Below are 27,001 nucleotides of genomic sequence, written 5' to 3' on the forward strand. Positions count from 1 at the left end.
CCCTGCGCTTCGATTCCACCGAAGTCACACCGCCCCAACCTTTTAACCCTCGGGACGTACGGGGAGGAGTTGTGTCTCTTGCGTTTGATTTTTTTTTTTTTTTTGGTTTCTTTTTTTAATTGCACGAATACACTCTTAGATGTCAGCGCAGCCACGCCCCCTCCCCCACCTCCCTGTGCGCCCGACGGCGGGCACGTGATGCCGGCGCGCGGCGCGTCGTTGCCAGGCAACCGTCCTGGAGGCCGACGCTGCGGGCTGCAGCATGGACCGCATCTACCCGCTGGCGGTGCCCAAGGGGCGGCGGCTGTGCTGCGAGGTGTGCGAAGCCCCGGCCGAGCGGGTGTGCACGGCCTGCACGGTCACTTATTACTGGTAGGCCCTTGAAATGCGGCACCTGGGTGCCTTGCGCAGGGCGTAGCGGCGGCCCTGCCCGGGAACACTCCCGGCGGCTCCCGGACAGCTCCCCGGGACTTCTGCGTCCGCACCCCCGGCTCCCGCTCCCTCATTCGTCACCTGAGGTTTTGTTGACCGCCTCCTGCACGCGGTGCATCGTCCTGGCCGCCGAAGTTCCTGGGGGATACTTGGCGGACTGTGCCCCTCACTTACTAATGTGGGACAGGTAGACGAGTAAACAAAGAAAATAAGGTAATTTCCAGAGAGCCTTGAATGCCATAAAAACAAAGGAAATGTGCTGAGAGGACAGCCCTGGTGGCCCAGCGGTTTAGCGCCGCCTGCAGCCCAGGGTGTGACCCTGCAGACCCGAGATAGAGTCCCGCCTCGGGCTCCCTGCATGGAGCCTGCTTCTCCCTCTGCCGGTGTCTCTGCTCCTCTCTCTCTCTCTGCATCTCTGTGTCTGTCATGGATAAATAAGTAAAATCTTTAAAAAAAGAAATGTGCTGAGAGGTTGGGCAGATGGCCTCTCTAAGGGTAGATATTGATTTGACGGTAAAGTAGCAGCAAGCAGGCTGCCGGGGAAATGCTGGGGGAAGAGTAAGGCTCTGAGGGAGGAAAGACCTTGTGTGCTTGAGGACTAGAAAGAAGGCCAGTTTGTCTGGTGCACAGCCAAGATGGTGAGAGTGTGGGGGAGGGTAGTAGAAAATGAGGTGAGTTTTCATCTATTCAGGGTGACATCCCCTGACCTTTGCTTCCGACCGATTAGGCCCTATTTTGGACCGGAGATAAAACAGCCAGGTTGCTGATGTCCAGAAACCTCGTCCAGAGCAGACTGACCTGTTTCTGAAAAGTCATTGTAATAGACCCTGCATGGCACGTACTGTCGTTCAGGGTGTGTTATTTCCTGGGACCTCCAAGGATGGAAGTACGGTGACTGGGGCAATATCTGGAAAGGTTTCTCTGAATAAATAATGTTTGGGATGACTCTTGGGAGGTCAGTAGGAAATTGCTAGGTGAATAAACAATGAAGACAGAAGGGCAGGGTTCTCCTGGCATCCAGGCTACTCTTTGGATCCAGGCATCCAAGCACAGAGCTTGTTCAAAGCCGAGTGGAGAAATTCGTAGTGGAGGAAGCAGTCACTGATTTCAAACTGCAGAATAGACCCATTAGCAAGTCATGAATAAATCAACCAGCATTTTAAGGAAAGAAGTCAGAAAGTATCAGAGCAATCCTACTTGAATTGTTTCTTGAAACTTTCTGGCGTTTGATGTGGATAATGTGTGTTTGTAATGATAAAATGTGTTTCCTACTAAAAAGAAAGTTTAAAAACCATTGTGATAGGTAGTGGTAGGAGCTTAAACCGAGAAGATAGAGGTTAGGGCCAAATGGTGACAGGAGATCAAGAAGTTTTGGAATTTACCCTCTGGGAGGTCATGGATGGTTTTGACCGGCTCTCATTTGTGTCAAGGAAAGATGATAGGTAGCAGTGTGGAAGATAAGTTGGAAGGTGACTCTGGAGGCTGCATAACTGATTGAGAAGTTGTTGCAATGGTCCCTGTGGAGAGTGAATATACCTGCTCAGACTGAATTAGGTGTCCCCTCCTCCGTGCTCTCTTACAGCACTCTGTATATTCCCTATCTTAAAACTTATGACACAGATTGAAATCAGTTGTTTAATAATCTGTATTCTTCACTAGATCTATATATACCATGAAGGGAGGGATGGCATCTGTGTTTTCATTGCTGTGTCTTTCGTTGCATTTAGAATACAATTCAGAATTTGTAGCAGAAACTAAACTGCAAAGCCCCGGTGAGCTCTCTACCTTCATTTCCCACCATACTCCCCACCCTCTAATCTTGATGTAATTACAGAGGTTTTCTTTCAGTTCTGACTTGCTAAGTCCTTTCCTCCCTCAGTGTCTTTGCCTAAGCTGTTCCCTCCACTGCTGGGAACCTCCACTTCAATCACAGATCTTCCTAGGGCCTTCTCATCCTTCAGTTCTCAAAAATGTTACGTCTTTAGAGCGGTCTTTCTGAAAATGCTCCTTTCTTATTTTTCTGTCTCACCTCTTCTTTTTTCCTGTACGGCTGTATTTTATATTTCCTTGTTTAATATCTCTGTCTTTTACTAAGCCTACTGGTGGTACATACCAGACACTCTGATCATTCGTTGAGTAAGCAGACTTCTAAGTGGATAGGGAGGTGGTGGTGAGATGGGGATGGGGACACAGAGTTTGAGGGCCTTCAGGTCACTTGGGAAATATGGCTAATGAACAACTTCAAGTACAGGCCTGGGGCACTCAGGAGAGAGATTAGAGTCCTATGGCTGATACGAGCATGTATCTCTTTCCCTCTCGCCATCATCCCTGCACCAGAAGCAATTCCTGCTTCCTCTCAACTCACTTTGTAGTCACTCTACTCTCAGTTGACTCTTATTTCCCTTCTTCATTTGAGTTGTTGGCAAGTGTGTTATGTCAATTTTCTCATGTTTCATTAATGCAGGATATTATGTTGAATATGTATAGAAGGACTGTGATACATATGCTATCTTTTGATCTGTGTCAGACCCATCTGTGTATTCCCTACAGTCTCCTGCAAAGTGTCTTGAAATAGTTGAAACTAAATATTTGATGAATGCGTGAATAAATCATTATTTCCTATGCCCTTATCCAGCATTATTTGCCTTCTCCTCTTCACTGCCTTTCATTCTCTTTAAGATCTTCTCTTTGCCCCACCCCCCCCCCCACCTCACTCAGCCTTTTTTTTTTCCTCCAGATTTCTATATCCTTGTATCCTGGAGATGTCAAGATTTTTCCATAAAATAAAACTGAGGTAATTGTTCTATATGTCAGAAATGGGTACTTTAATACTCCTTCCTCAGAGGGTTTTTGTGTTTTAGTGTCATGCCTCAGACTAAGTTGGCACTCAATATTCCTTTCCTTCTCTTTCCTTCTCCAACTTAAGGAGCAGGAAGGAGAGTCAACTTGAATTTGTGAAAGTGTTTTTTTCTTTTTTTGCCAAAGAGTTTTTCCCCGATTGTAAATGTAAGTCGTGCTCACTGTAGAAAACTTGAAAATATAAAAAATAAAGAGAAATAATCCATAATCTCACAGCCCAGAAATTAATAACCTGACATTTTGATCAATTTCCTTATATTCTTTTCCTATACATACATCCATTTTATATGCTCTCTGTAATCTTTCACATATTGTTCTGTATTGGTTTGTGAGAAAGTTCCCAGGGAATTGAACATTTGTAAGAAAGGGCAATTTTATTAAAGTACTCACTGAAACATTATAGACAAGTAAAAGAGGCTTCAGTACTATAGATGAGCAAATCATAGCCTATAGATAAGAGTAATTTGAAATAAGTTTTCCTTTTATTGAACAAATGGGGCACAAATTAAAATGCTCTCACTGTCCAGGAAGAGAGAACAGCAGTGAAGTAGTATTCAATAGACAGTAGGATCTGTGGTAAACTGCAGAATGAGCGTCCTGCCAAAAGACATGCATTTCAGTTTTAAAAACAAGATAATGGCCAAACAAAACACGTCTGGCTCACAAGCTACTTGATTGTGAGCCCTGATTGAAAATATAATTTGCAACTTCTTCTCTATGCATGACCCTGTGTTGGGTGTTAGGGGTGAGACAGACAAATAAGGAAAGAGCTCATGAACGTATAAATAATGCTCATTTTATTTGGAAAAGCAAGATGTGTCAAATGCTCTCAGTGGAACAAAAGTCTAGGCAGTTAAGTAAATTAATACTTCCATTGCTCACACAATTACTCAAGAAGCCCCGATTTAATAAATACCCTATTGAACTCAACTATTTCTATATCCTGGCTGTTAAGTGCTTTTATTGATTTGTTTACAATAATTACCTATAAAAAATTTTAAATACTTTTATCATTTCTGTGATAGTGGTTACAGTTTATAAAGAAAATAATTTATTGCATCTCTGTTGTCCCACAAGGAAGGAAGGAGAGAGACTGATTGAACAAAGCTATATGTTGTCTATGACTGACTGCTTTTCTGCTACAACAGAAGAGTTGAATTTTTGCAGCAGAGACCATGTAGCTCTCAAAGCCTAAAATATTTACTATTAGGCCCTTTACAGAAAAACTTTGCTGACCCTGTGCTAGGTTACTGTTACCAATTTTGGAATATGTATAATTGGAAGCAAACAGTTAACTTAGTCACATTTGAGTAAAAATATACAGTAGGCAATAGAAATGTAAAAATTCATGATTTATGTATCCAACAACAGTTTCAAGATGCATGAAGTATTAAGTGTCAAATTGAAGGGAGAACTAAATAATAGTTGGACACTTCAGTTCCACTGTCAATAATGAACAGAAGATTAGCAAGGCAATACAAGGCTTGAACAACACTGTAAACCAACGGAACCTAACAGACATCTATAGAACACTACCACCAATAGCAGAATATACATTCATCTTGAGCACCTATGGAATGTTCTCCAGGATAGACCATGTATTAGACCATAAAGCAAGTCTCAATAAATTTAGAAGGATTGAAATTATACAAAGCATGTTCTATGACCACAGTGGAATGACATTAGTTAGTAATCAATGACAGAAGGAAATTTGAGGAATTTATGAATGTATGGAAATAAGTCGTAAACCAGTGGATCGAAGAAATCACAAGGGAAATTAGAAAATGCTTTGAGATGAAATGAGAACAAAAACACAAATATTAAAACTCATGGGATGCAGTGAAAGCAGTACTCAGAGGGAACTTTCTAGCTTAAACACAGAGATTATAGGGACTGAAGCGAGGCAGCTGGGCAGGGGCTCGCGCCTCCGCTGCAGCCATGGCGTGCAACGGCCTCACGGTGCCTCTCATCATGATGAGCGTGTTCTGGGGCTTCGTCGGCTTCTGCGTGCCCTGGTTTATCCCTAAGGGTCCCAACCGGGGAGTTATCATCACCATGTTGGTAACCTGTTCAGTTTGCTGCTATCTCTTTTGGCTGATTGCATTTCTGGCCCAACTCAACCCTGTCTTTGGGCCACAGTTGAAAAATGGAACCATCTGGTACCTCAAGTATCATTGGCCTTGAGGAGGAAGACCTGCTCTCCAGCGCTCAGTCATTGAGGTCACGAAGAGAATTCCTCTAGATGCAAAATCAACTCCAAACCCAGACCGCCTTCTCTGACTTGCCTATTTTGGCCATCAGCTGCCTTAAACATTCACACCATATTTGAATATTTTATTCTACAGTGCAGTATTTTTTCCTGTTGCCTTTTTTACATTTTGATGAATTATGTGCCTACTTAACATAAACTGTGCTGACTCCATAAAATGTTTATGCACTCTTCTGAGATAGAGGGTGCTATTCTTCTGAGAAATACATTGCTCTCTCCTTGGAACCTGTGGATTTGAAGATGACTCCTGCCTGGTCACAACATGGGAATCAGCAAAGTGTTTAAAAACTGTCACAAGACAAGGCAGTCAGTAGGAGAGCATGTTCAGAGGGAATATCTGTCCCAACAGAATTACACCAAAGTGTATTTTCAGGATGACTTTCTTATTTCTGCCATCTATCGGAATAAATTATTTTTCAGCTTTCTGTGGAAAAAAACACACAGATATTATAAAAGAAGGAAGATCTCAAATCAATAATCTAGCCTTCCACTTTAAGAAACTAGAGAAAGAAAAGCAAACCCCACCCAAAGCTAGTGGGAGGAGGAAAATATTAAATACTAGAGCAGAAATAAGTAAAGTGGAGAATAGAAAAGCAATAGAGAATCAACAAAACCAAAAGTTGGCTTTTAAAAAAGATTAACAAAAATGAAAAACCTTTAGCTAAATTGAACAAGAGCAGAACACCCAAATTACTAGTAAGAAATCAAAGTGGGGACATTGCTAGCAACTTTGCAGAAATAAAAGAGGTCATAAGAGAATACTATGTAGCATAGTATACCAACAAATTAGAAAACCTAGATGAAATATATTCCTGATAAAATACAAACAACCAAAACTGACTCAAGAGAAAAATATCTGAGTAGGTCTATACGTAAAGAGATTTAGCTAGCAATCAAAAACGTCCCACAGAGAAAACCCCAGGACCAAATGACTTCACTGGTGAATTCTATCAAATACTTCAAGAAGAATTAATACCAATTCTTCAAATACTCTTCCCAAAAAATACAAGAGGAAGAAAACGTTCCCAACTCGTTTTATAAGGCCAGTGTTATCCTAATGCCAAAAACAGACAAAAACATCACAAGAAAACTACAGATCAATATCCCTCATGAATATGGATGCAAAAAATCCTCCATAAAATACTAGCAAACCAAATCAGCAACACATAAAAAGGATTTTTTTTATATACATCATAACCAAGTGACATTTCTCCCAGGAATTCAAGATTGGCTCAACATACTAATATCTATTTAAGACATTATCCTAACAGAAGAGAAGACAAAAACTGCATGATAACCTCAATAGTTAGAGAAAAAGCATTTGATAAAATCCAATAACTTTTGTGATAAAAACACAACAAATTAGGAATAGAAAGGAACTTTTAACTTGGTAATGAGTATGAATAATCTATAGAGAAACACAAAGCTAACATCATATTTAGTGATCAAAGACCAAAAACTTTCCACCCTAAAACCAGGAATGAGACAACAATGATGTTTTCATCACTTCTATTCAACATTGTTCTAAAAATACTAGTTGGAGCAATTAGGTAAGACAATGAAATAAAAGTCATCATCTATCCTGGAAAAGGAGTAAAAGTACTTCTATTTGGTGATGACATGATCTTATATAGAGAAATCCCTAAAGAATCTACAAAAAACCCACAACAAACTATTAGAACTAATAAGTGAATTCAAATTCAGCAAGGTTACAGAAGACAAGATCAATGTGAGAAAATCAGTTGTATTTCTGCATGTTAGCAATGAACAATCTAAAAATGAAATTAAGAAAGCCATTCCATTTACAATAGCATCAAAAAAGAAATTTAATCAAAGAAGAGCAAGACTTATACACTAAAAACTGAAAAACATTTTTAAAAGAAAGACCTACATAAATGGAAAGCTGTTCCATATTCATAGTTTAGAAGACTTATTAAAGTAGTAACAACACTTCAGGGCACCTGGGTGGCTCAGTGGTTGAGCATCTGCCTTGTGCTCAGGTCGTGATCCTGGGGTCCTGGGATCCAGTCCCACATCAGGCTTCCTTCAGGGAGACTGCTTCTCCCTCTGCCTTCTGTGTGTCTCTCTCATGAATAAATAAATAAAATATTTTTTAAGACAGTTAACACTTCAAATTGATCTATTAATTCAGTGCAATCCCTATCAAAACTCCCACCTGTCATTTTTGTACAAATGGACACTTTGATCCTAAAACTTAAATGAAAATGCAAAGTATTCAGAATAGCTAAAGAGTCTTTTAAAAGAACAAAGCTAAAAAATAAAAATAAATAAAATAACAAAGCTGGAGGACCCATACTTTTCAATTTCAAATTTTAATGTACAGTACAGTAATAAAGTACTGGTCATTTTTTTACTGGTATTAAAGTACTGGTCATTTTCTGACCAAAAAAAAAAAAAAAGATCAGACCCACTTAAAAAAATGGTCAGTACTACTACAGTAATAAAGACAGTGTGGTAGGGGCGTAAGGATAGACATATAGATGAGTGGACTAAGTTTAAGAGTCCAGAAATAAGCATTACATTTATGGTCAATTGATTTTCAACAAGGGTGCCAAGACCATTCAACTGGTGAAAGAGTGATTGATCCCTTCCAGATGATGCTGGAATAACTGCATAGCCACATACAAAAGAATGAATTTGGACCCCTGCCTTACACCATAGACAAAAAGGGCTTAATGTAAGACCTAAAAACATAAAACTTTCAGAAGGAAATATAGTTGGAAATATGTGTGACTTGGGATTAGGCAACAGTTTTTTATTTTTATTTTTTTATTTATTCATGAGAGACACAGAGGCAGAGACACATGCAGAGGGAGAAGAGGCTCCCCTCAAGGAGCCGGATATGGGACTTGACCCCAGACCCCGAGATCATGCCCTGAGCCGAAGGCAGACACACTCAACCACTGAGCCACCCAGGTATCCCAACAATTTAGCTATTATACCAAAAGCACAAGGATCTAGGGATGCCTGGGTGGCTCAGTGGTTGAGCATCAGAGCATGCTGGGGATCAAGTCCTGCATCGGGCTCCCTGCGAGGACCCTGCTTCTCCCTCTGCCTGTGTCTCTGCCTCTCTCTCTGCGTCTCTCATGAATAAATAAATAAAATCTAAAAAAAAAAAATCAGAAAAATCCAAAGAAAAAATAGATTAGTTGGACTCCACCAAAATTTAGTTGATCAAAGATCAATTTCTGTGTATCAGAGAACACTATTAAGAAAGCAAAAAGACAACCCACAGAATGGGAGAAAATATTTACAAATCATGTCCAATAAGGATTTTATATCTAGAATATGTAAAGGACTTTTAAAACTCAACAATAGGAAGATAAGACCCACTTAAAAAAAATGGTCAGAAGATTCGAATTAACACTTCTCCAAAGATACACAAATGGCCAATAAGCACATGAGATGATGCTGAGCATTATTGGTTGTTAAGGAAATGCAAGATAAAACCACAATAACATACCACTTCACACACACTAAAATGGCTGTAGTAAAAAAAAAAAAAAAAAAAAAAAGTAACAGGTGTTGGCAAAGATACAGAAAATGTGAACCCCTCATCTGTTGCTGCGGGGCTGTAAAATGGTACAACCTCTACGGAAAACAGTTTGGCAGTCCTCAAAAAGTTAAACATAGAGTTACTATATGACCCAGCAGTTCTTAGGTATATATTCAAGAGGCTCTGAAAGCATGTGTTCATACAAAAATTTATAAACAAATGTTCATAGCGGCATTATTCACAATAGCCCAAATGTAGAAACAACCCAAATGTCCACCAACTGATGAGTGGAGAAACATTAAAAGTGATACAGCCAGACAGTGGAATATTTATTCAGATGTACAAAGGAATATAATATTGATGAATGCTATGAAGTGGATGAACTTTGAAAGCATTATGCTAAGTGTAAGGGACCAGACACAAAAGGTCACATATCGTCTGTTTCCATTTATATGTAATGTCCTGAACAGGCAACTACATAGAGAAAGTAGATTCGAGGTTTCTGGGCACCAGTGGGTGGAAAGAAGAATGAGAGGACCAGTTAGAGCAAATGGAGTGTCTTTTTTGAGTGATGAAATTGTCCTGGAGTTAGATAAGGTGATGGCTTTACAACCTTGTGAATATACTAAAAACCACTGAATTTAAATTATAGTGTTTTTTTTTTTAAGATTTTATTTATTTATGTGAGAGAGAGCGAGATAGAGCACAAGCAGGGGGAAGGGGCAACAGGAGAGGGAGAAGCAGGCTCCCCTGCTCAGCGGGGAGCCTGATGTGTGGCTCCATCCCAGGACCCTGGGGTCATGACCTGAGGCAAAGGCAGATGCTTAACTGACTGAACCACCCAGGCTTCCCTAATTATACTTAAACATGGTGAATTTTCTGTGGTATGTGAGTTATATATCATTTTAAAAATGTAAAAAAAAAATAATAATTGGAGGAAGGGTCAGAATCTGGGAAGAGATTTGAGAATCAGTGATGGAGGTATTTCTTTGAGGAATGGGAGTAGATTCTCGGCAGGACTTTCTGTCCAATGAATTAGTTGAAAAAAATACCAAATCTCTATGTAAAACTCAGAAAAGCTTTGTACCAAACTGTCAAGGTGCTTCCCTCTGGAGAGCTAAAAAAACAACTGGCTCTGGAGTATAGGCTGAGAGTAACGACTTAAGCTCTTCCTGCCTATGCTTCTTTATCTTTGAAGTCATAGCTTTTGTTCTCAAAAAGTTAAACAGTTACTTGCAGAGACACCTGCTGCAATGCTGGGAATGGGGACCCCTTCCTAGCCAGTTCCTGTGACTGTGCCCCTGGAGCACAGAAGACAATGCCCGTGGCGCAGGGCGCTCCCCCAGAGCCATGCGACATCATAGCCAAGTGGCTCCTAGAGCCTCAGCAAATGTAAATTCCTTTCCCTTCCCCAAGAAAAAGACCCTCACAGCCATCAGCATTGATCAGATATTCCGAAAGTGGCCTTAGATTAATGACAAGTTAAAAGTTGTCTTTGTTGGTTATTAACAAAGCAGAAAAGCAGAACAACAGCCACAGCGTCACCAGTCACCACGACTTTGGAGTGTGAACCTGTGCCCGAAGAAGCCACAGCTTCTCACCCCAAACTAGTTTCTACACTATCAAATAAGCACATGAGAGAAAAGCAATTTGTGTCAGAAATGGCTTTGGGGTCCCTGCCTGAGGTGTGTTGGGCTTACTTTTCTGGTGTTTAGGGCTCGGCCAAGTAGTGGGGCCACTAGAATCTTAAGCCAGGCTGCAGGGAAAGATACTGAAGTCCACGTTTTTATTGTCAGCAGTTTGGTTCATCAAAGAGCTGACTGGAGCAGCATCCATGAGAAGATATGTCAGCTGCTGATCCCGCTGCGCACTTCCATGCCCTTCTACAATTCGGAGGAGGAGCGGCAGCATGGCCTACAGCAGCTCCAGCAGCGGCAGGTGGGTCCTGTAGGCCTGGTACAGGCTTAGCTCATGGGCGCAGGGAGACCGCCCAGGACACGGGGTGTACTGCAGCCACATCACCAAACTGGAACCTCTTTGAGGACAGAGGTGACTTTATGCTTTGCTTTATGACTTTATGTCCTCAGTCTGTCATTCTCCACATAGTTGCTGAACACCTACTGTAGTAGGTTCCAAGGGCTGCCATAACAAAATACCACACACTGGGTGGCTTAAACAACAGAAATGTTTTTTTCTCACAATTCTGGAACCAATTCTCACAATTCTGGCGTCCATGATCAACGCCAGACATCAGCAGGTTTGGTTTCCTGTGTGCACAGGCATCCTTGGTGTTCCCCAAATTTCTTCCTATTATAAGAACACCAGTACGGTTGGGTTAGGGGCCACCCTAATGGCCTCATTTTAACTTAATCACCTCTGTTAAGGTCTCGTCTCCATATGCAGTCACATTCTTAGGTACTAGGGGTTAGGGCTTTAACATAGGAGTTTGGGTAGGGTGCAGCTGGGGTGGGGACAGAATTCAGTCATAACGTCCATATATGCCAAGTATGTTGGCAAGAGCAAGGTGGTCAAAAAAAATGATGTATGAATAGACTGGTGAATTCATAAAAGAACTTTTAAAACTTCTCTTATAGCATTGGCAGCATCTCAATTATTCTAAAACAAAAAACAAAAAAACTAAGGCTTTATAAGCCATGAATCTCAAAACACCAGATTCATCAGTTTTAGCATTGCGGCACTTTGAGAATGGCTTTGGAACAATGCAGTTTCAGTTATTTCTGATATTTGCTAAGCAGGCTAACTCCAGAATGAAAGATAAGCTATTTCTCTCAAAATTAACTCAAATAACAGGGGGAAAGTTTTGGAATATCCTGAGACATAATGATTTTGCTGAACTACAATTTTACTGTAAATACAAGAGTAATATTTGTTTAATTAACACTGAGCACTCATCTCTGCCAATCAATGAACTCAGGTGAAAAGACACTGCTCCCTGGACCTCGAGGAACTCACAATCCAGGTCTACCTTTTTACATCACCCATTTTGGGTCTCACGTCCACCTTATACAAGCAGGTTAACCAAGTGCCCTCAACCAGCTCATTGGATGTTAGCTTTCCTCCAGGTGTACCTGTGGCCACCATTGCCTTTTACCTTTCAGCTGTCTGAGATGCTCTAGTTTTTTCTTCTGCAGAAGCATTTGATTGAATTCTGCTACACCGTAGCCCAGAAATACCTCTTTGAAGGAAAACACGAAGCTGCCGTTCCAGCAGCTTTGCACTCGCTTCGCTTTCGCATGAGTGTGCACGGCCTGAGCTCAGTAGAGCTTGTACCTGCTTACCTGCTCTTGGCCGAGGCGAGCCTTGGTAAGTGAAATGACTTGAGACCCGCCACCCGCCACCCCCCCAGGCCCCTTAAGGAGCTCTATATTGGTTATACTGGCAGTGGCACCAAAATACCTTTTGTAAAAGAGCAATGTCACTATAAGGTTTGGCCTAAGTGGGGAAGCAGATGTCATCAACTTTGGGCTACTACAGAAATCCACTCTAGCTGGCCCAAGCAAAAGGAGGGCGTTTATTAGGACCCTGGAGTGTCCCAGGGGAACTGAGTCTTCATGAGGTACTAGAATCAGAATGTTGTAACAAACTAAGGCCGGGGCTCTCTTTCTTTCTTGGGCCTTTGTCTTGTCTCTGCTTCTCTCTTGGCAGCTGCTTTATTCACCATCTCTGCAGACCAGGTGTTTCTGCCCCATGCCTGCTACAGAAAACAGCTACCCCAAAATATCAGATGTACCTGAATTTACGTGGAATTTACACATCCTCCAGGTTCAAGGAGGGTAGTAGAAGCAATCAGCATCCGACTGCCAGTGTTAAATTCCTAGAAGAGAGAGTTGGGTTGACTCAGCTTGAGGGTGATATTCACCTTTACCAGCCTTTGTGTCAGGGTCACCTGGTTCAAAGAGGAGTGTAGGAACCTGCTCCTGTGGAGGGGAGAGGGAAGAGGAACTACATATCTCATCTCTTGGGTGAGAGTGGGAAGCGCAGACTTGGCTCCATCCCATGTGGCGGTTGCTCCCAGAAGAGAATTAGCATCTTGGAGGGGAATTAACATTTTTGAGCATCCGCAGGGCTTTAGTTACTGTACAGCCCACTTTATACATCTTAATAGCCACTACTTTCTTTTTAAAAAGTGGACTTTTGAAAGGCAAAACTGTTGGAAATACAGTACAAACCAGGTCTTTTCCCCTGAGCTACATGAGAGTAAGCTGTGTGCCTGATGCATTTCCCACAAAGACCAAATCCCTCAAATCCACCACTACAACCATCATCTGCTCTCATCTACTAAGCACACCCCATTCGAGTTTCTCTAGTCATCCCAGTTACATCTTTAGAGCAGAAGGATACAGTCCAAAATCACGCTTTTCACTTTTGTTGCCATGTGTTCTTAGTCTCCTTCATTCTGGAATAGTTTCTTAGTCTTTCCTTGACCGTATGACTCTGACACTTTGAAGATTGAAGGTCAAGTGTTCTACAAAATGTCCTTCGACCTGGGTTTCTCTGATGTTTCCTCTCGGCTGGACTCAGGTGATGTATGTTCGGTGGGAGTATCACAAGTGGTGCTGTGTTGTTTGCACCTCATCCTACAAGTTGGCACGTGTTTTCAGTTTATTTCATGCCTGATGATACCCATTTAAGTCACGCTATTAAGGTGGTATCACCAGGCTTCCCTTTGTATACTCTTCCTCCTTTTTGCGATTAATAAGTATTTTGTGGACTAGTATTCTGAAACTATATAAATATCCCATTCCATCAAACTTTCAGTAAATTAATTTATTTATTTATATCAGTATGAAATCTTGGTTCCCTGTTCTAGTCAATGGATTAATAATCTTATTATCATTAATTTGGTGCTTAGACTGTTTGGGATCTGGCAAGTGGCAGCCCATTCAGACTGGACTCTGTGTCTCCTTGACACATTCCCGATTGTTCTTCGATCACTTTCCTGCTTTCTGGAACATCCCTCCAAGGAGCTTTGTTTTTTTGTTTGTTTGGTTGGTTGGTTTTTTTTTTTTTTTTTTTTTTTTAGTTGAAAATGGGATTCAGGGTCAAATCACTCCACTAAATAAAGACCGGGTTCCTCAAGAGCCTATGAGGTACAGTTTGGGCCAGCCTTTATAAATTTTTCCACCTCATCTGATATCCTCTCTCTCCCTTTTAGTTACACTGGCCTCCTTCCTTCTTGTACTGGAAGGTTCTTCTCCAGCCACTCTTTCCACCCACCTCTCCTGCCTTGTTCTCCCCTCCACCTAAGTCCTATTCAAGAGTTACCACCTCCTTGTCTAAAAGCCTTGCCAAGCCCCCAGACTGGGCCAGGTTTCTTTTTATATACCCCCTTAAAAACCTCATCCTCTTTTCTGGGCACTTATTTCAGTAATAATTATACATACAGGGGCGCCTGGGTGGCTCAGTGAGTTAAGCATCCAACTCTTAGTTTCGGCTCAGGTCACCATCTCAGGGTCTTGAGATTGGGCCCCAGGTAGGCTCTGCGGTCATCAGGAAGTGTGCTGGAGATTCTTCACCCTTCCATCTCCCTCTGCCCCTCCCCTCAGCTTGCGTGTGATCTCTCTCTAATATTAAAGTATTTTTTAAAACCAAAATAATAATAGTTATTATTATATATCCATTGATGAGATTACTTAATTAAAATTCCTCTTTCCCCCTCTCTGACTACAGGCTCAGAGAGAACTGGGCCTGTCCCTATTCTTACTCACAAGAATCTCTTCACACCCAGAACAGCACTTAGCATGGAGGAGGTGCTCAAAAACTCCTCTCATAGAACCTGACATCTGGTGGGCACTGTGAAAGCATTTGGTGAATCTGAGTCCCCTTCACAGGATCGTTTTGAGGATTAAATGAGTTTGTGTGTAAAGAACATGAGAGTGCTTTGCAAGCCGGAAGGTTCCATCTAAATGGAAGTTCTCATTATACCTCCCCCGGTCATTGAAAACCTTGCCAACCTTTTTGAAAGTCTAAATAAATCACATTCCTTGTGCACATGTCTCTTTGTCATCTTAGAGATTCCTCCAGACTGGAGTGGAAAAAAATAACGGGTATTTAGTCTCTTCTTTTCTTTTTGGTAAAACTTTGGAATTTTAATCAACAAGAGATGATATTGTCAGTCAGACAATATCTTCAACGAGCCACCTTACTCATCTTCACTCACTCTGGTTAGCACTTTGGAACCAGGAGAGCTTGGGTTCAAATTCCAATTTTTTTTTTTTTAAAGATTTATTTACTTACTTTAGAGAGAGTGCACATGCAAGTGGGGGGAGGGGCAGAGAGAGTGAATCCTGACTCCCTGCTGAGTGCAGAGCCCATCACAGGGCTCTATTTCATGACCCTGAGATCACCACCTGAGCTGAAATCAAGAGTTGGATGCTTAAACCAACTGAGCCACCCAGGGACCCCTCCAACTCTTTCTTTACTGGTTGAGTGATCCTAGGTATCAGGGTATTTGCCTAAATATCATCTTCTCAGAGAGGTGTTCGCATCCAATCAAGGTATGTTTCTTCCCCCCTTTTTCTGATGATTGTGTTCTGTTCATTTCCTTCATGGCACTTTATTTTTGTTTGTTTATCGTGTATCTAGCTCCCTTGATTATAAGCTCTTGAGGGCAGAGATCATGTCTGTTTTATTCACTAGTATGCGCTGAGCATCTAGCAAAGGGGTAGAGACTCTAGATTAAGTGAATGTATGGTTGAATGAATGAATGAAATTTCCTTCTCGGGACATTCCTCCTCTGCTATTTATTTCACGGAGTTGGTGGCCAACTTAGATCACAGGTGCAAATGGTGGAGCATAGCATACGGACAGCAAATAGCAGGCCCTCAGTGAATGCGAATTCCCTTTCCTTCCCCTGGATGCCTCCCAGCCTCGAAGATGATTATCTGTGACTGCCTTATTCTCATCTCCTCTACTTTCGTCATCAAGCCTTGCAAAATCTTCCCCCACAACATCTCTCAGATCAGCTGCTAGCCCAGGGTGAGCCCGTTGTCTCACCCTGCAGACAGGTGCCATCACTCTTTAACTGGCCATCCTTTCTTTTTCTCTTCTGTACGCTAGTGACATGGCCTTGTAAGAGAGTCTCACTTCCTCTGGCATCTTTGTGTGTCTGAAACCTCCGCTCCATCCCTACACCTGCCCAGGTAAGCACTGTGTAGAAGAGGCATGCCTAGACTTACCCCCCAAGGGCCACAGTCTTAGTTTAGACCTGCTTGGAGCAGTACATTCCTCCTATCTCACTCTACCTGTTGTCTGGATTTTGGGGCCTCAAGGTTTTTTCTCCCAAGTATGCCTTTTCCTCTGGGATGCTAGTTTAGTTGCCGGTTCAGCTTGGCCTTGGGGCCTTCCTCCCCTGGCATAGTCTCCTCAAAGGGAAACTGCACGATGAAAAGTTTCCAGTGTCTGGCGGTACCCTCTACCAATCTCTTCCCCATCTAGATAATCTTTGCTAAGAGTCCTTTGATTCTTTAAATCTGAGAAGACCTCAGTCTACAGCTCTTATTTTAAAGAAAAATCCAGATGGAAGTTGTGGTTTGCAATGTTCGCATGAGCCAGGAACCTGGGCCTCGGCCTTCTGCTTCTAATCTAGTATCTTCCCATTTTAGTTTGAACTTCAGTCAAGCAAAGTTACTTGCTTCCTCCCTCAGACTGCTTCTTCTTCAGCTCTCCCCCTTCAATTCAGTGACCTGTGATTATGGCTAGACTGGGTGATGCCTGCCTGTGAACCAGACCTGGGAGGAGGGGCAAGCAGAGTAGAAGATTGACTTATGAGGGGTTTCTGTCCTCATCTCCTGACCTTTCCTGGTGCCATTTCTGCTGCAGCATCCATCACAGGAAATACCCCGCACCCAGAGCACACCTCCAGCTCTGCAGAAGGCTGGCAGGGTAGTTTTCTATCCGGTTCTGACAGCCTCCCTAGGAGGCAAGCAGGGAGGCAGGAAACTGTGATGCATCTTTACAACCAAACAAAAAGTTTTAGGTGTCAGCAGTCTCTGAATAGTAGAAATAAAGGTGCCTTTTACTTAGTAACCATGTGGGGTCCATTCTAGCTCCTAAATGTCTCTTATATATCAGCTCCATCTTCGCTCACTGCCTTAGTTCAGGCTCTCATCAGTCTTTGCCTGAACTATTTCAAAAGTCCTCTAGTGAGTCTTTTTTTTTTTATTTACGATAGTCATACAGAGAGAGAGAGAGAGAGAGGCAGAGACACAGGCAGAGGGACAAGCAGGCTCCATGCACCGGGAGCCTGACGTGGGATTCGAACCCGGGTCTCCAGGATCGCGCCCTGGGCCAAAGGCAGGCGCCAAACTGCTGCGCCACCCAGGGATCCCCCTCTAGTGAGTCTTCCACTTTTCTTCCTCCCCTCTGGTCCTTCCTCCTCCACCCCGGCTCCTGGGGGTCCTTCTAAATCTAAATCCAATTCTCTCTTTCTCCATTTCTGAAAATCCTCTAATTTTTATCCACGTGCATCCACCTCCTTGGAGCAACTGACTAAGCCCTCCATGACCTGTCCCCTGACTACGTCTTTAGCCTCGTTTCCTGCAACTTGATTCCTCCTCACACTTTGTGCTCCAGCATCACAGACGCACAGACAGTTCTCCACTCACAGCCCACTGTTTCACATCCCGATGGTTCTGCATATGTATTACCTCTGCTCCAGATGTCCGCCCTCCGTTACTTGTCAGGAAAACTTCTATCTATCCTCAAAATTCAGCTCAGATTTTCCTGTCTTAGCTCAGCTGCTATAATAAATACCACAGACCGGGTGGCTTAAACAAAAAGTTATTTCTCACCGTTCTGGAGGCTGAAAGCCTAAGATCAAGATGTCTGCAGATTCGGTGTCTGGTGAGGTCCCACTTTCAGGATTATAGACAGCTACTTTCTCACTTATTATCCTCATACGACAGAGAGAGGGATCACCTTTCTTGTATCTCTTCTTTTATGGCACTAATTCCATTCACAGGGCTCTACTCTTAGGACCAAATTACCTCCCAAAAGCCCCACCTCCAAATACCATCGCTTTGGGGATTAGGGCTTCAATTATGTGTTTTGGGGTGACTCAACATTCAGTCCATAGTACTGACCATGCCATTCCCCATACCATTGGCCTCTACACCCCATCTATAGAATTAAACACCTCCTATTCTCTACCACTTACAAACCTTATGATGTAACTGTTGTTGCACTTATGTTATAAATATATTTGTTTTCATGACACACATGCATTCCCTGACCGCAGCTGTAAATCTTTCAAGGGCAATGGCTTGGATTCATCTTGGAATCCTCATCACTCAACACAAGGCCTGGTACATAAAAGATATTAAATTAAATATTTAATAATATATATTTAATATCTTTTATGCACATAATATATATAAACTGAGATACGTTTCACGTACGTAAAATTCACTCTTTTAAGGTACGATTCAGTGGTTTTAGTATATTTGCAAGATTGTACAACCTTCACTACATCTAATTACAGAACATTTTAGTCACCCCAAATGGACCCCCATGCCCATATAGTAGTCATACTCCATTCTCCCTCCCTCCAGTCCCTGGCCACCATTTTCTGCCTTATGGATTTGCCTATTCTGGACATTTCATATCAATGGAATCAGACAATATGTGACCTTCTATGTCTGGCTTCTTTCACTTAGTGTAACATCTTCAAGGCTTGTCTGTGTTGTAGCATGTGTCAATACTTCTTTCCCTTCTTGAAATATTGAATAATATTCTACTCATGGTTATGGATAGACCACATTTTGTATATCGATTCATCAGTGGATGAGCATTTAAGTTGTTTCTATTTTTTGGCTATTGTGGCTCGGCTGCTATGAATGTTCATGTGCCAGTTCTTGTGTGTCAATAAATGATGAGGTCACTGAATCAATGAGTGAATGGGTGCTGACTCACAGTGCATCATGTGTCCTCTAGCCAGGATATGAATTATAACCTTCTTCACTTCTTTTGGGCAGGTCTGGGCCAGATTGTTCAAGCTGAGGAATATCTATCCCAAGCCCAGTGGACAGTCCTCAAATCAACTGAATGTTGTTGTGCCACCCAATCTTTACTGCATCGGAACCTGGGACTTCTCTCTATAGCTAAGGAGAACTATGAGGAAGCCCGTTATCATCTGGCCAATGATGTAAACAAGCTAAATTTTAACACCTGAATGTTTCTGGGAACCGCTATACTTATTGTTTTGTTTGTTCTTTATTAACTGAGCATTTCTCTAGAACTTTCTGTTGACAACTGACTGGTGAGGTATTAGCAAGAACACAGTTCTAATGACCTGAGTTCGAGCCTTTCCATTCCTTGGCTCTGGATCCTTGGCCAGGTCATATCACTTCTCCAAGCCCGATTGCTCTGAGGATAATAAAGGCAGAACAGCACACTGGTTAAGAGAAGGGCTTTTCTTCTACTCTTAGACATAGTGTTGGACAAACTATTTCACTTCTTTCATCAAGTATCAGACAAATCATCAAATAGCTCATGCCTCATTGGGTCATTGAGGTTAATCATAGGACACTGTATATGCAGCATTTTGCTATCATTTTTACATATAACATCAATGTTTCTACTTCAGAGTGTGGTTATTAATTTTAAATGAGCTGTTCATATATGAACGTTCTTTATAAACTATCAAACTGTAAAACTGTTAGATAATATGATGATGAGGGTGATGATGGAGCTGTTCTTAATTTAATGAGGTTTCTATAAGGATTTCAGTAGTGGATAATATTACCAGAGAGAAGGTTCCTGAACCTGAAATCTAGTTGAGGTTAGGGTCAGGATGCTGTCTCAACACGAGTTGGTTCTCTCTTCAGCCCCTCCACTGGGCAACCTTCCCTCCGGTTGTCTCCACTGCACAATGTCCATAAATCCACTGGAAACATTCTTGTGCTGGTTAGTCTCCATATCCCCCTCCCCCAAATCCATTCTCTGCTCTACTATGGCCTGGGAGGCTGACCTCTACCCAGAATCCATTGCTTCCTGGTTTCTGTTGGATTTAGAGAGTGAGAGGCATAGCAGGGGAGTGGATGTTAGGAGGGGAAAGAGGTTGGGTATCTATTTTCTCTGCTGCCTTTCTGCTCCATCCCGGTTCTGGCAGGGGTATTGTTCCTCCATGGCCCCAGCTACTGGCAGATGGCCTTCTCCCATAGCTCTAACTCTTATAGGGCCCTGGTGACTTGCTTTCTCTCTTTCTTTTTCAGGAGTCAGGAGAGTAATAATTTCTTGCTGTTGACACTCGCTGGTGCTTCACTAGCTCTTGTTGGTTCCTTAACCTCTGTATGTCTCTTTAAACAGTCTTTTCATTAAACTATCTTCAGGAAACACTTTGAGGGTGCCATCTATTTCCACCTAAGAGACTAATACACTTCCTTATTTGTGTTTTCTCTCTATGCTCTCACAACAAATTAAGCAGAGTTACAGATTCTATCTTTTGGGCTGGGCCACACAGTTAAGAAGTAGATCAACCTCAGATTCTTTAGCCTACCTTTCAAAAAAAGAAAACCAAAAACAAAACAACCGTAGCTTTATAGATACATATCATAAAACTTACCACTTTAAGAGTACAACTCCATGATTTTTAGTAAACTTACAGAGTTGTGCAGACATCAGCACAATCCCGTTTTAGAACATTCCCATCACCCCAGAAATCCCTCACATCCATTTACAATTCATTTCTCATTCTGACCCCCAACCCCAGGCAGCCACGTTCTGTCTCTGTAGATTGGCCTTTTCTGGACTTTCAATATAAACAGAATGATATGTGGTCTTTTCATCTGACTTCTCTCACTTAGCATAATTACTTTGAGTTTCATCCGTGTTGTCCTATCAATACTTCATTCCTTTTATTGCTGAGTAGTATTCATCATCTGGATATACACAATTTATTTAGCCATTTATCACTTGATGAACACTGGGGTTGTCTTCGCTGTTTGGCTGTTATGAATAATGCTGCCCTGAACATTTGTGTACAAGTCTGAGTGGACACATGCCTTCATTTCTCTTGGGTATACGCCTAAGAATGGAACTGCTGGGTCATATAGTAACTCACCATTTAAGTCTTTGAGAACTGCCAATCTGCTTTTCACAGAAGCTGCATCATTTTCTATTCCCACCAACAACATGCGAGGGTTCCATTTTCCCCACCTCCTCGCCAACACTTGTTTTCTGCCTCTTTGATTAGAGCCACTGTAGTGTGTGTGAAGTAGTATCTCATTGTGATCTTATCTTGCATTTCTTTAGTGACTAATAATGCCAAGCATCACTTCATGTGTTATTAGCCATTGGCATATCTTTTTGGAGACATGTCTATTCAGATCTTCTGCCCATTTTTAAATTTTAAATATGCTGCCGTGAAAGTTCATTACAATTTCTATGTACACAAGTTCTTTATCAGATATGTGATTTACGAGGAGAAATCGTAAAAAGCACCTCTTCTAAAGCTTCTAAAGCACCTCTTCTTCCTCTTGCTATAGATTTATTTTGCCAGTTGTGCATTTGGAACAGAGGACATCAGGACCTCGGGGGGCTATTTCCACCTGGCTAATATCTTCTATGGCCTTAAAAAGTTGGACCTAGCAGACACGTTGTACACCAAGGTGAGCTGGGGAATGTGGGAGTTGAGCCTTGGTACTTTGGCCTTCCAAGTTACAACTGGTGTCAGGCCATTCAAGAGAAATATGAGGCACAGAGAGATGAAATGACTTGCCCAAGATCACGTGGTCTGATACATGATATATTCCACTATTCCTTTCTTCCTGTTTCTTTACTAGCAAAATGGACTAGGCTTGGGTCTGGCTTGCTGCTCTGATTGCATCTGCTTTCCCAACAGATTGCTGAGATCTGGAGTAAATACCTGAACAATCGCTACCAAGTGCTCTCACAGAATCGCATCCAGCAGATAGACTTACTGGGCAAACGATTTGAGACCGACACTGGCTTGGGTGAGTGGCACTCTCCCTGGGAAGTAGAGCCATGGCTTCACCCCTCTTAATTCACAGGCCTTGTCCCCATGATGGAGAGCCACTGTCCCTGTCATGGAGCACATCAGTGCCATCTTCTGTATTTTACTGATGAGGACCCTGAGATGGGGGAATCCAAAAGATTCAGAGCCCTGGCACCACACATAGCCTCTCTGGGGGCTCATAAGGGACAGATATGGAGAGAGAAAGACCTTCCAGAGCCCTCTGTGATTTCCACCGAGCCATGTCATGTGTGTTATCTCTCCAGGGCACATAAGCCAGGGTTCTCTCTGAAGAAACCACATTGCTCATTTGTTCTGGTGCTTTCTCCTCCTCCTTTACTGGACAGTGAGGTTCTCAGCGGCGGAGCTCATTCTCATTCATGTCTCTGTTCCCAGGCTCAGCAAAGTGTGAGTGCTGAGTGGGGCTGCACAGCATCATTCCCTCTGAGATAATAAAAAGGGACAGAGGATCTAGTTCCTCTAGTTCAAAAGGCACATACAGTGTGGTTGATGAGATAGAAGCTATATGAAATAAAAGGAAGTTCTTGCAAGTACACATTGTATTACAGGGTGGGCCCCAGAAGGAAGAGCATAGGGAAGTTGGACAGTGTTGAAGAGGGAAGACTTCTTGGAGGAGAGGTTTGGAGCTAAAATTTTTTTAAAAATTTAACTTTATTGAGTTTTCTCTCACTATAAAAGTGGTTCAGGTTAAAGGAAGAAATTTGGAAATCATAGAAATCCAAAGGCAGCCAACCTTAGCGTTATGGTGTATGTCCTTTCTGCCTTCTTCTCTAAGCGTAGTACGTGAATGTACTTATAAGCATCTGGCCCCAAATAACTCAAAATGGTCCAAAGTAGGACCCAAAGTTGCTGGGAGGAAGAATAAACAGACTCACACTGGGGGAGCAGAGAGGCCATTGCTCAAGCACCCTTGGATTTGGGGGAGGATCAAGCTGCTGGCTGCCAGAAGTCCTGGCTCCCCACTCTTGCTCTCCAGCCGAAGCTGAGGGGGACCCCAAGGAATCCCACTGTGACAGCTTCCTGCATTTGGGGCCTAAGAAATCAGGAGCTCAGGACTCCGAAAGAGAGACACCAGAAACCGTAGCTACCTTGAGCAACCTGTGGGGAGGAGCAGGTTTGATGGAGCTGCCTGTTACCTACCACCTGGCTTCCTACTTGCACGTGGCCACCAGGTGAGGAACCTGCTGTGCTTCGTGCAGGAGGCCGGTGCCCTGACTGCTCCCTGCTCACCCTTGAGGGTAGACTCAGCAGCTCTCCAGGCCGGCTTCTTCATTCCAGCTTCCTTCCTTTCCATTGCAGATGAAGCCCAGGAAGCAGAAGCCATTCAGATCCTGACCTCAATCTGGAATATTCGAGAATCTACATCCAACACAGACCCCCAAAAAACAATCTTTGTTCTGAAAATCCTGGTCATGCTTTACTACCTGATGATGAATTCTTCAAAGGCAAGTTTCCCCAGAAAGCCCCGTGTCTGAAAGGGAGGTAGAAATTCCTCTAGGTGAATTTGGCGGGGTTCGCCCAGTTGCACTGGATTTTGCCCTCTGAGTAAGCCCTCACTTCATTCAAAGCAGTCTGGATGCTCCCGATGTTTCTCATTTGGTGGGTCCAACATGCATAATGGAAACTGCATTGTCTTCCTCCCTAGGGACATGCCCATCACTAGCCTAAGTACTTCTCATGAACTATCCTATTTAATTCTTGGGCCAAACTCATGAAGTAGATACTGTATTATACCCACTTTACAGATAAGGAAACTGAGGAGCAGAGAGGGTCCATTGTTTGCCCAATTTCTTTTGGAGGAGGAGAAGTCACAATAAACAAGGAAACACTTAATGCATAATGTAATGTCAGATAGTGAAGAGCGCTGCAAGGAAAAAGAAAAGCAGGCAAGGAGAGAGATGGGGAGGGAGGGTTGGCTGGAGGAGGCCTTTCTGTGTGGGGGTCATGGAAAATATAGGATCCCCTTCCCCAGCCCCTTCCTCCCTACCTATCTTCAGCGAACTTTACTAAGCACCTACTGTATACCAGGACCTAGTAGAGCTCCGTGAGTGGGTTATAATCATGTGATAGTGAAGACCAGGGCACTCTCTGCGGTTAGGTAAGAGTGCTGAGAGAACAGGGGAACATTTCCATTGAATTTCCAAGCTTACACTGGACAAAACCTCTTTCCTACAGTTCAGGGGTCAATTTTGACTGTGTACTCCACAGTCAAAGTCCTGACCCCAAGGCAGGGTGAAGGGTGTTAGATCTATAGGAGGTCCTTAGGGCATAGGGACATATCTATATACTCAAGATTGACACCTCCCTCCCTTCCTTTTTTTTTTTTAATGATTTTTTATCTACTTGTTCACAAGAGACACAGAGAGAGAGAGGCAGAGACACAGGCAGAGGGAGAAGCAGGCTCCCTGTGGGGAACCTGATATGGGACTCCATCCCAGGACCCCTAGATCACACCCTGAGCCAAAGGCAAACACTCAACCACTGAGCCACCCAGGCGGCCCCTGACACCTCCCTTCCTTTAGGTCTTTACTCAACTGTCTTATTTTCAGTGATGATTTCCCTGGCCCCACATCTAAAGCTGCAAAACCCTCCTCCTGGTGCTTCCCAGCCCCCTTTTCCTACTTTTTTTTTTTTCCTTAGCATGTATCACTATTGAAGATGGATGATGTTTTGCTTATTTGTCTTGTTTATTGCCTCTCTCCCTGCCCTGGGAGGGAGATTGTAAATTCCAAGAGGGCAGGCATTTCGACCTGTGATCATAGTACTTGGAACATCGTAGCCATGCAATAAATATTTATTGGAAGGAAGGGAGGAGGTGAGAGGGATAGAAGAGGTAGCCCAGAGGGTGTCCCAGGATGTTCCGGGAGGCCTCGGTCCAAGTCAAAACTCTGGATTACATGGCCCCCAGGATGGCACCTGTCACCTCTGCATCTTGCACAGTTGGTTCAGAGGGTCCTGATTAAGACCCTATAGAGAGCTCACTCTGCTAGACAGCTGTACTTACTTTGTGCTTAGTTTGTCAAGCCAGGTGGGTTTCTCTGGTCCCCCACGCCCCACCCAGCACATGTGTGGCTAGCTGTAAGGACCCGGTGGGTGTTCACAAATTTCCAACAAGGGCTCCGTGGCAGGTGTGAGAAGCGGAGGGGTCCTTTCCTGTGTTTCTGGGTTGAGCACAGATGGGGCTTCCCAACATAAAGCTTTCCTATGACAACTTCCTTTTGTAACTGCAATTCTATTCCAGGCACAAGAATATGCCATGAGAGCCTTCAGTCTAGCCAAAGAACAGCATCTCAGTGTCAACGAACAAAGCACCATTGAAGACTTACTAAATATGATCTCAGCTGAAGAAGCTCATCCCATTACTTAGTGACCCATGAACTCTGCATCAGGGAACCGTTCAAGGGGCTACTCAACATCAAATATATTCCAGCTTGCACAACTGCTTTGAGGAGCTTGCTGAAGCTCCTACTCATTTCCCCTGGGCCTGCATACAGAGTCATGTTTTTATTCTTACACAGAGTATGGGAGGGAATATAGAGTTTTAGGCATAGAAATCAGTAAAACTGATCTTTATCATGACCTTTGCACTTGGCTTCATGACTTTGTATGACTTTGAGTGATGTGCTTGAAATTAAACCACAAATAGTTTATCACATTTGCCAGAAGTCTCCCCGGGACACATGTTTCATAAGTCTTTGCCAAAGAATGGTGTGGGGGATACAGTTCCAGTGGAGCAAAGTTTTCCTCTTCTACCAGAATTAAGTTAGCATTAATCTGGAGGTAGATTGTGGATTTCAATGTCCATTGTAGTTCTTGGAGCAATCATTAAGAAAATTGCTCTGAAAAATAGTTACAAACTGATAAAAAAATTAAAATGTTATGCTAGAAAATATCCATTTAATACAAAAGAAGACAGTGAAAAGAGAGTAGTGGAACAAAAAGGACATGAGATATATCAAAAACATATAGGAAAATGCGGACATAAATCACAGGTCTTTGCCAGAGAAGGCCCCTGGGCCTGGCGGGGCACCCCAGAGTCTGGATAGGCTGAGATACTGTTCTGGGCCAGGGTCTTTCTTTTCTTAGACAAGGATTTAAAGCAGATGTGAGCCATGTACACCGTCTGGGCGAGCAGCACTCTGAAAGGCCCCTGTGATGGAAGGGACAGAGTATAGGCCTTGGAGGCAGACACACCTGGGTTCAAATCCCCACTCTCTCACTTTAATAGCTTTCAAGTGATCTTGATCCCCCCAGAATCTCATTCATTATTTTTGTAAAACGGCCCAGATATGACTGTGGCTATTTCGGCCTGTCCCATCGATGCCTCTGGTCATCTAGCACATCCTTCTTTTCTCCAGACTCTCCAAGCAGCCTGCCCAGTAGCACTTTGCTTCCTGGATAAGATCTTCATCCAAGGGAGAGGGTATGGAAGTTGAGGACTTGGGAGACAGTTTTGTGTTCCTCACTGTAAGTTAATAAAAATATGTCAGGTGGGGTCAGGTGGCCATGTTGCCCCTTCAGGTCTAGGTAAAATCTGCTGGAACCCCCATTCCATACCAGTGCGTGTTGTGAGCTTCTCCACAGTGGCTATGAAGTCACAGGGCCTTACTGTCACTCCAGGCGCATTCTCCTCTGCACAACCTTCATGCAGCTGCTTTTCCTCTCTTCTGGAACATACCCCGTGCTTCTGGATTCTCACCCCCTAGCCCGGGGTTTGGGTCCACTCTTTCAAAGAGATGTGTGATGAAGTTTGGAAGGGTGAGGAGGAGGATCGACCACTCTTCAGCAGATAATTTACAAGAAAATACTGGAACTTCCCTGTTCCTAGGAAGTCTCCCTAGGCCATTTCACTAAACTCTAGCTCCCTCCTCACCATATTCATCAGCCCCTTTCTTCCTTCTTCGTTGCT

At 43.1% G+C, this 27,001-nt stretch overlaps 2 protein-coding genes across 4 annotated transcripts; both read left to right on the top strand.

The window, feature by feature from the left end:
• The first annotated feature begins 178 nt into the window (after window positions 1-178).
• Window positions 179-25,671, top strand: ZMYND12 (zinc finger MYND-type containing 12). 3 transcript variants are annotated; one of them, XM_055341895.1, is made up of 9 exons: window positions 251-372; window positions 3,170-3,226; window positions 10,874-11,015; window positions 12,230-12,401; window positions 19,073-19,242; window positions 21,584-21,706; window positions 21,940-22,051; window positions 23,392-23,537; window positions 25,334-25,671. In XM_055341895.1, the coding sequence occupies exons 2-9, from the start codon at window positions 3,195-3,197 to the stop codon at window positions 25,457-25,459; spliced, it is 1,023 nt and encodes a 340-aa protein (XP_055197870.1). In that variant the 5' UTR covers window positions 251-372; window positions 3,170-3,194; the 3' UTR covers window positions 25,460-25,671. The 3 variants fall into 3 exon arrangements, with proteins under 3 accessions (XP_055197869.1, XP_055197870.1, XP_055197871.1); XM_055341894.1 differs by lacking the exon at window positions 3,170-3,226 and having other exon boundaries at window positions 179-372; XM_055341896.1 differs by lacking the exon at window positions 3,170-3,226 and having other exon boundaries at window positions 297-645.
• LOC129520709 (V-type proton ATPase subunit e 1-like) lies at window positions 5,187-5,991 on the top strand. The gene has a single exon (XM_055341897.1). The coding sequence runs from the start codon at window positions 5,230-5,232 to the stop codon at window positions 5,473-5,475; it is 246 nt and encodes an 81-aa protein (XP_055197872.1). The 5' UTR covers window positions 5,187-5,229; the 3' UTR covers window positions 5,476-5,991.
• Window positions 25,672-27,001: the final 1,330 nt, after the last annotated feature.

The sequence above is a fragment of the Nyctereutes procyonoides genome, unplaced genomic scaffold (assembly GCF_905146905.1).
Source record: "Nyctereutes procyonoides isolate TBG_1078 unplaced genomic scaffold, NYPRO_anot_genome, whole genome shotgun sequence".
Taxonomy (NCBI): Eukaryota; Metazoa; Chordata; class Mammalia; order Carnivora; family Canidae; genus Nyctereutes; species Nyctereutes procyonoides.

What these genes read in the sequence shown, in the direction of transcription:
- ZMYND12 (XM_055341894.1), top strand. Translation starts at nt 263, where the DNA reads ATGGACCGCATCTACCCGCTGGCGGTGCCCAAGGGGCGGCGGCTGTGC. An exon ending in TGCACGGTCACTTATTACTG is followed by an intron (nt 373 to 10,873) that starts GTAGGCCCTTGA and finishes TTTTATTGTCAG; the next exon opens with CAGTTTGGTTCATCAAAGAG. An exon ending in TGAGACCGACACTGGCTTGG is followed by an intron (nt 22,052 to 23,391) that starts GTGAGTGGCACT and finishes TTTCCATTGCAG; the next exon opens with ATGAAGCCCAGGAAGCAGAA.
- LOC129520709 (XM_055341897.1), top strand. Translation starts at nt 5,230, where the DNA reads ATGGCGTGCAACGGCCTCACGGTGCCTCTCATCATGATGAGCGTGTTC.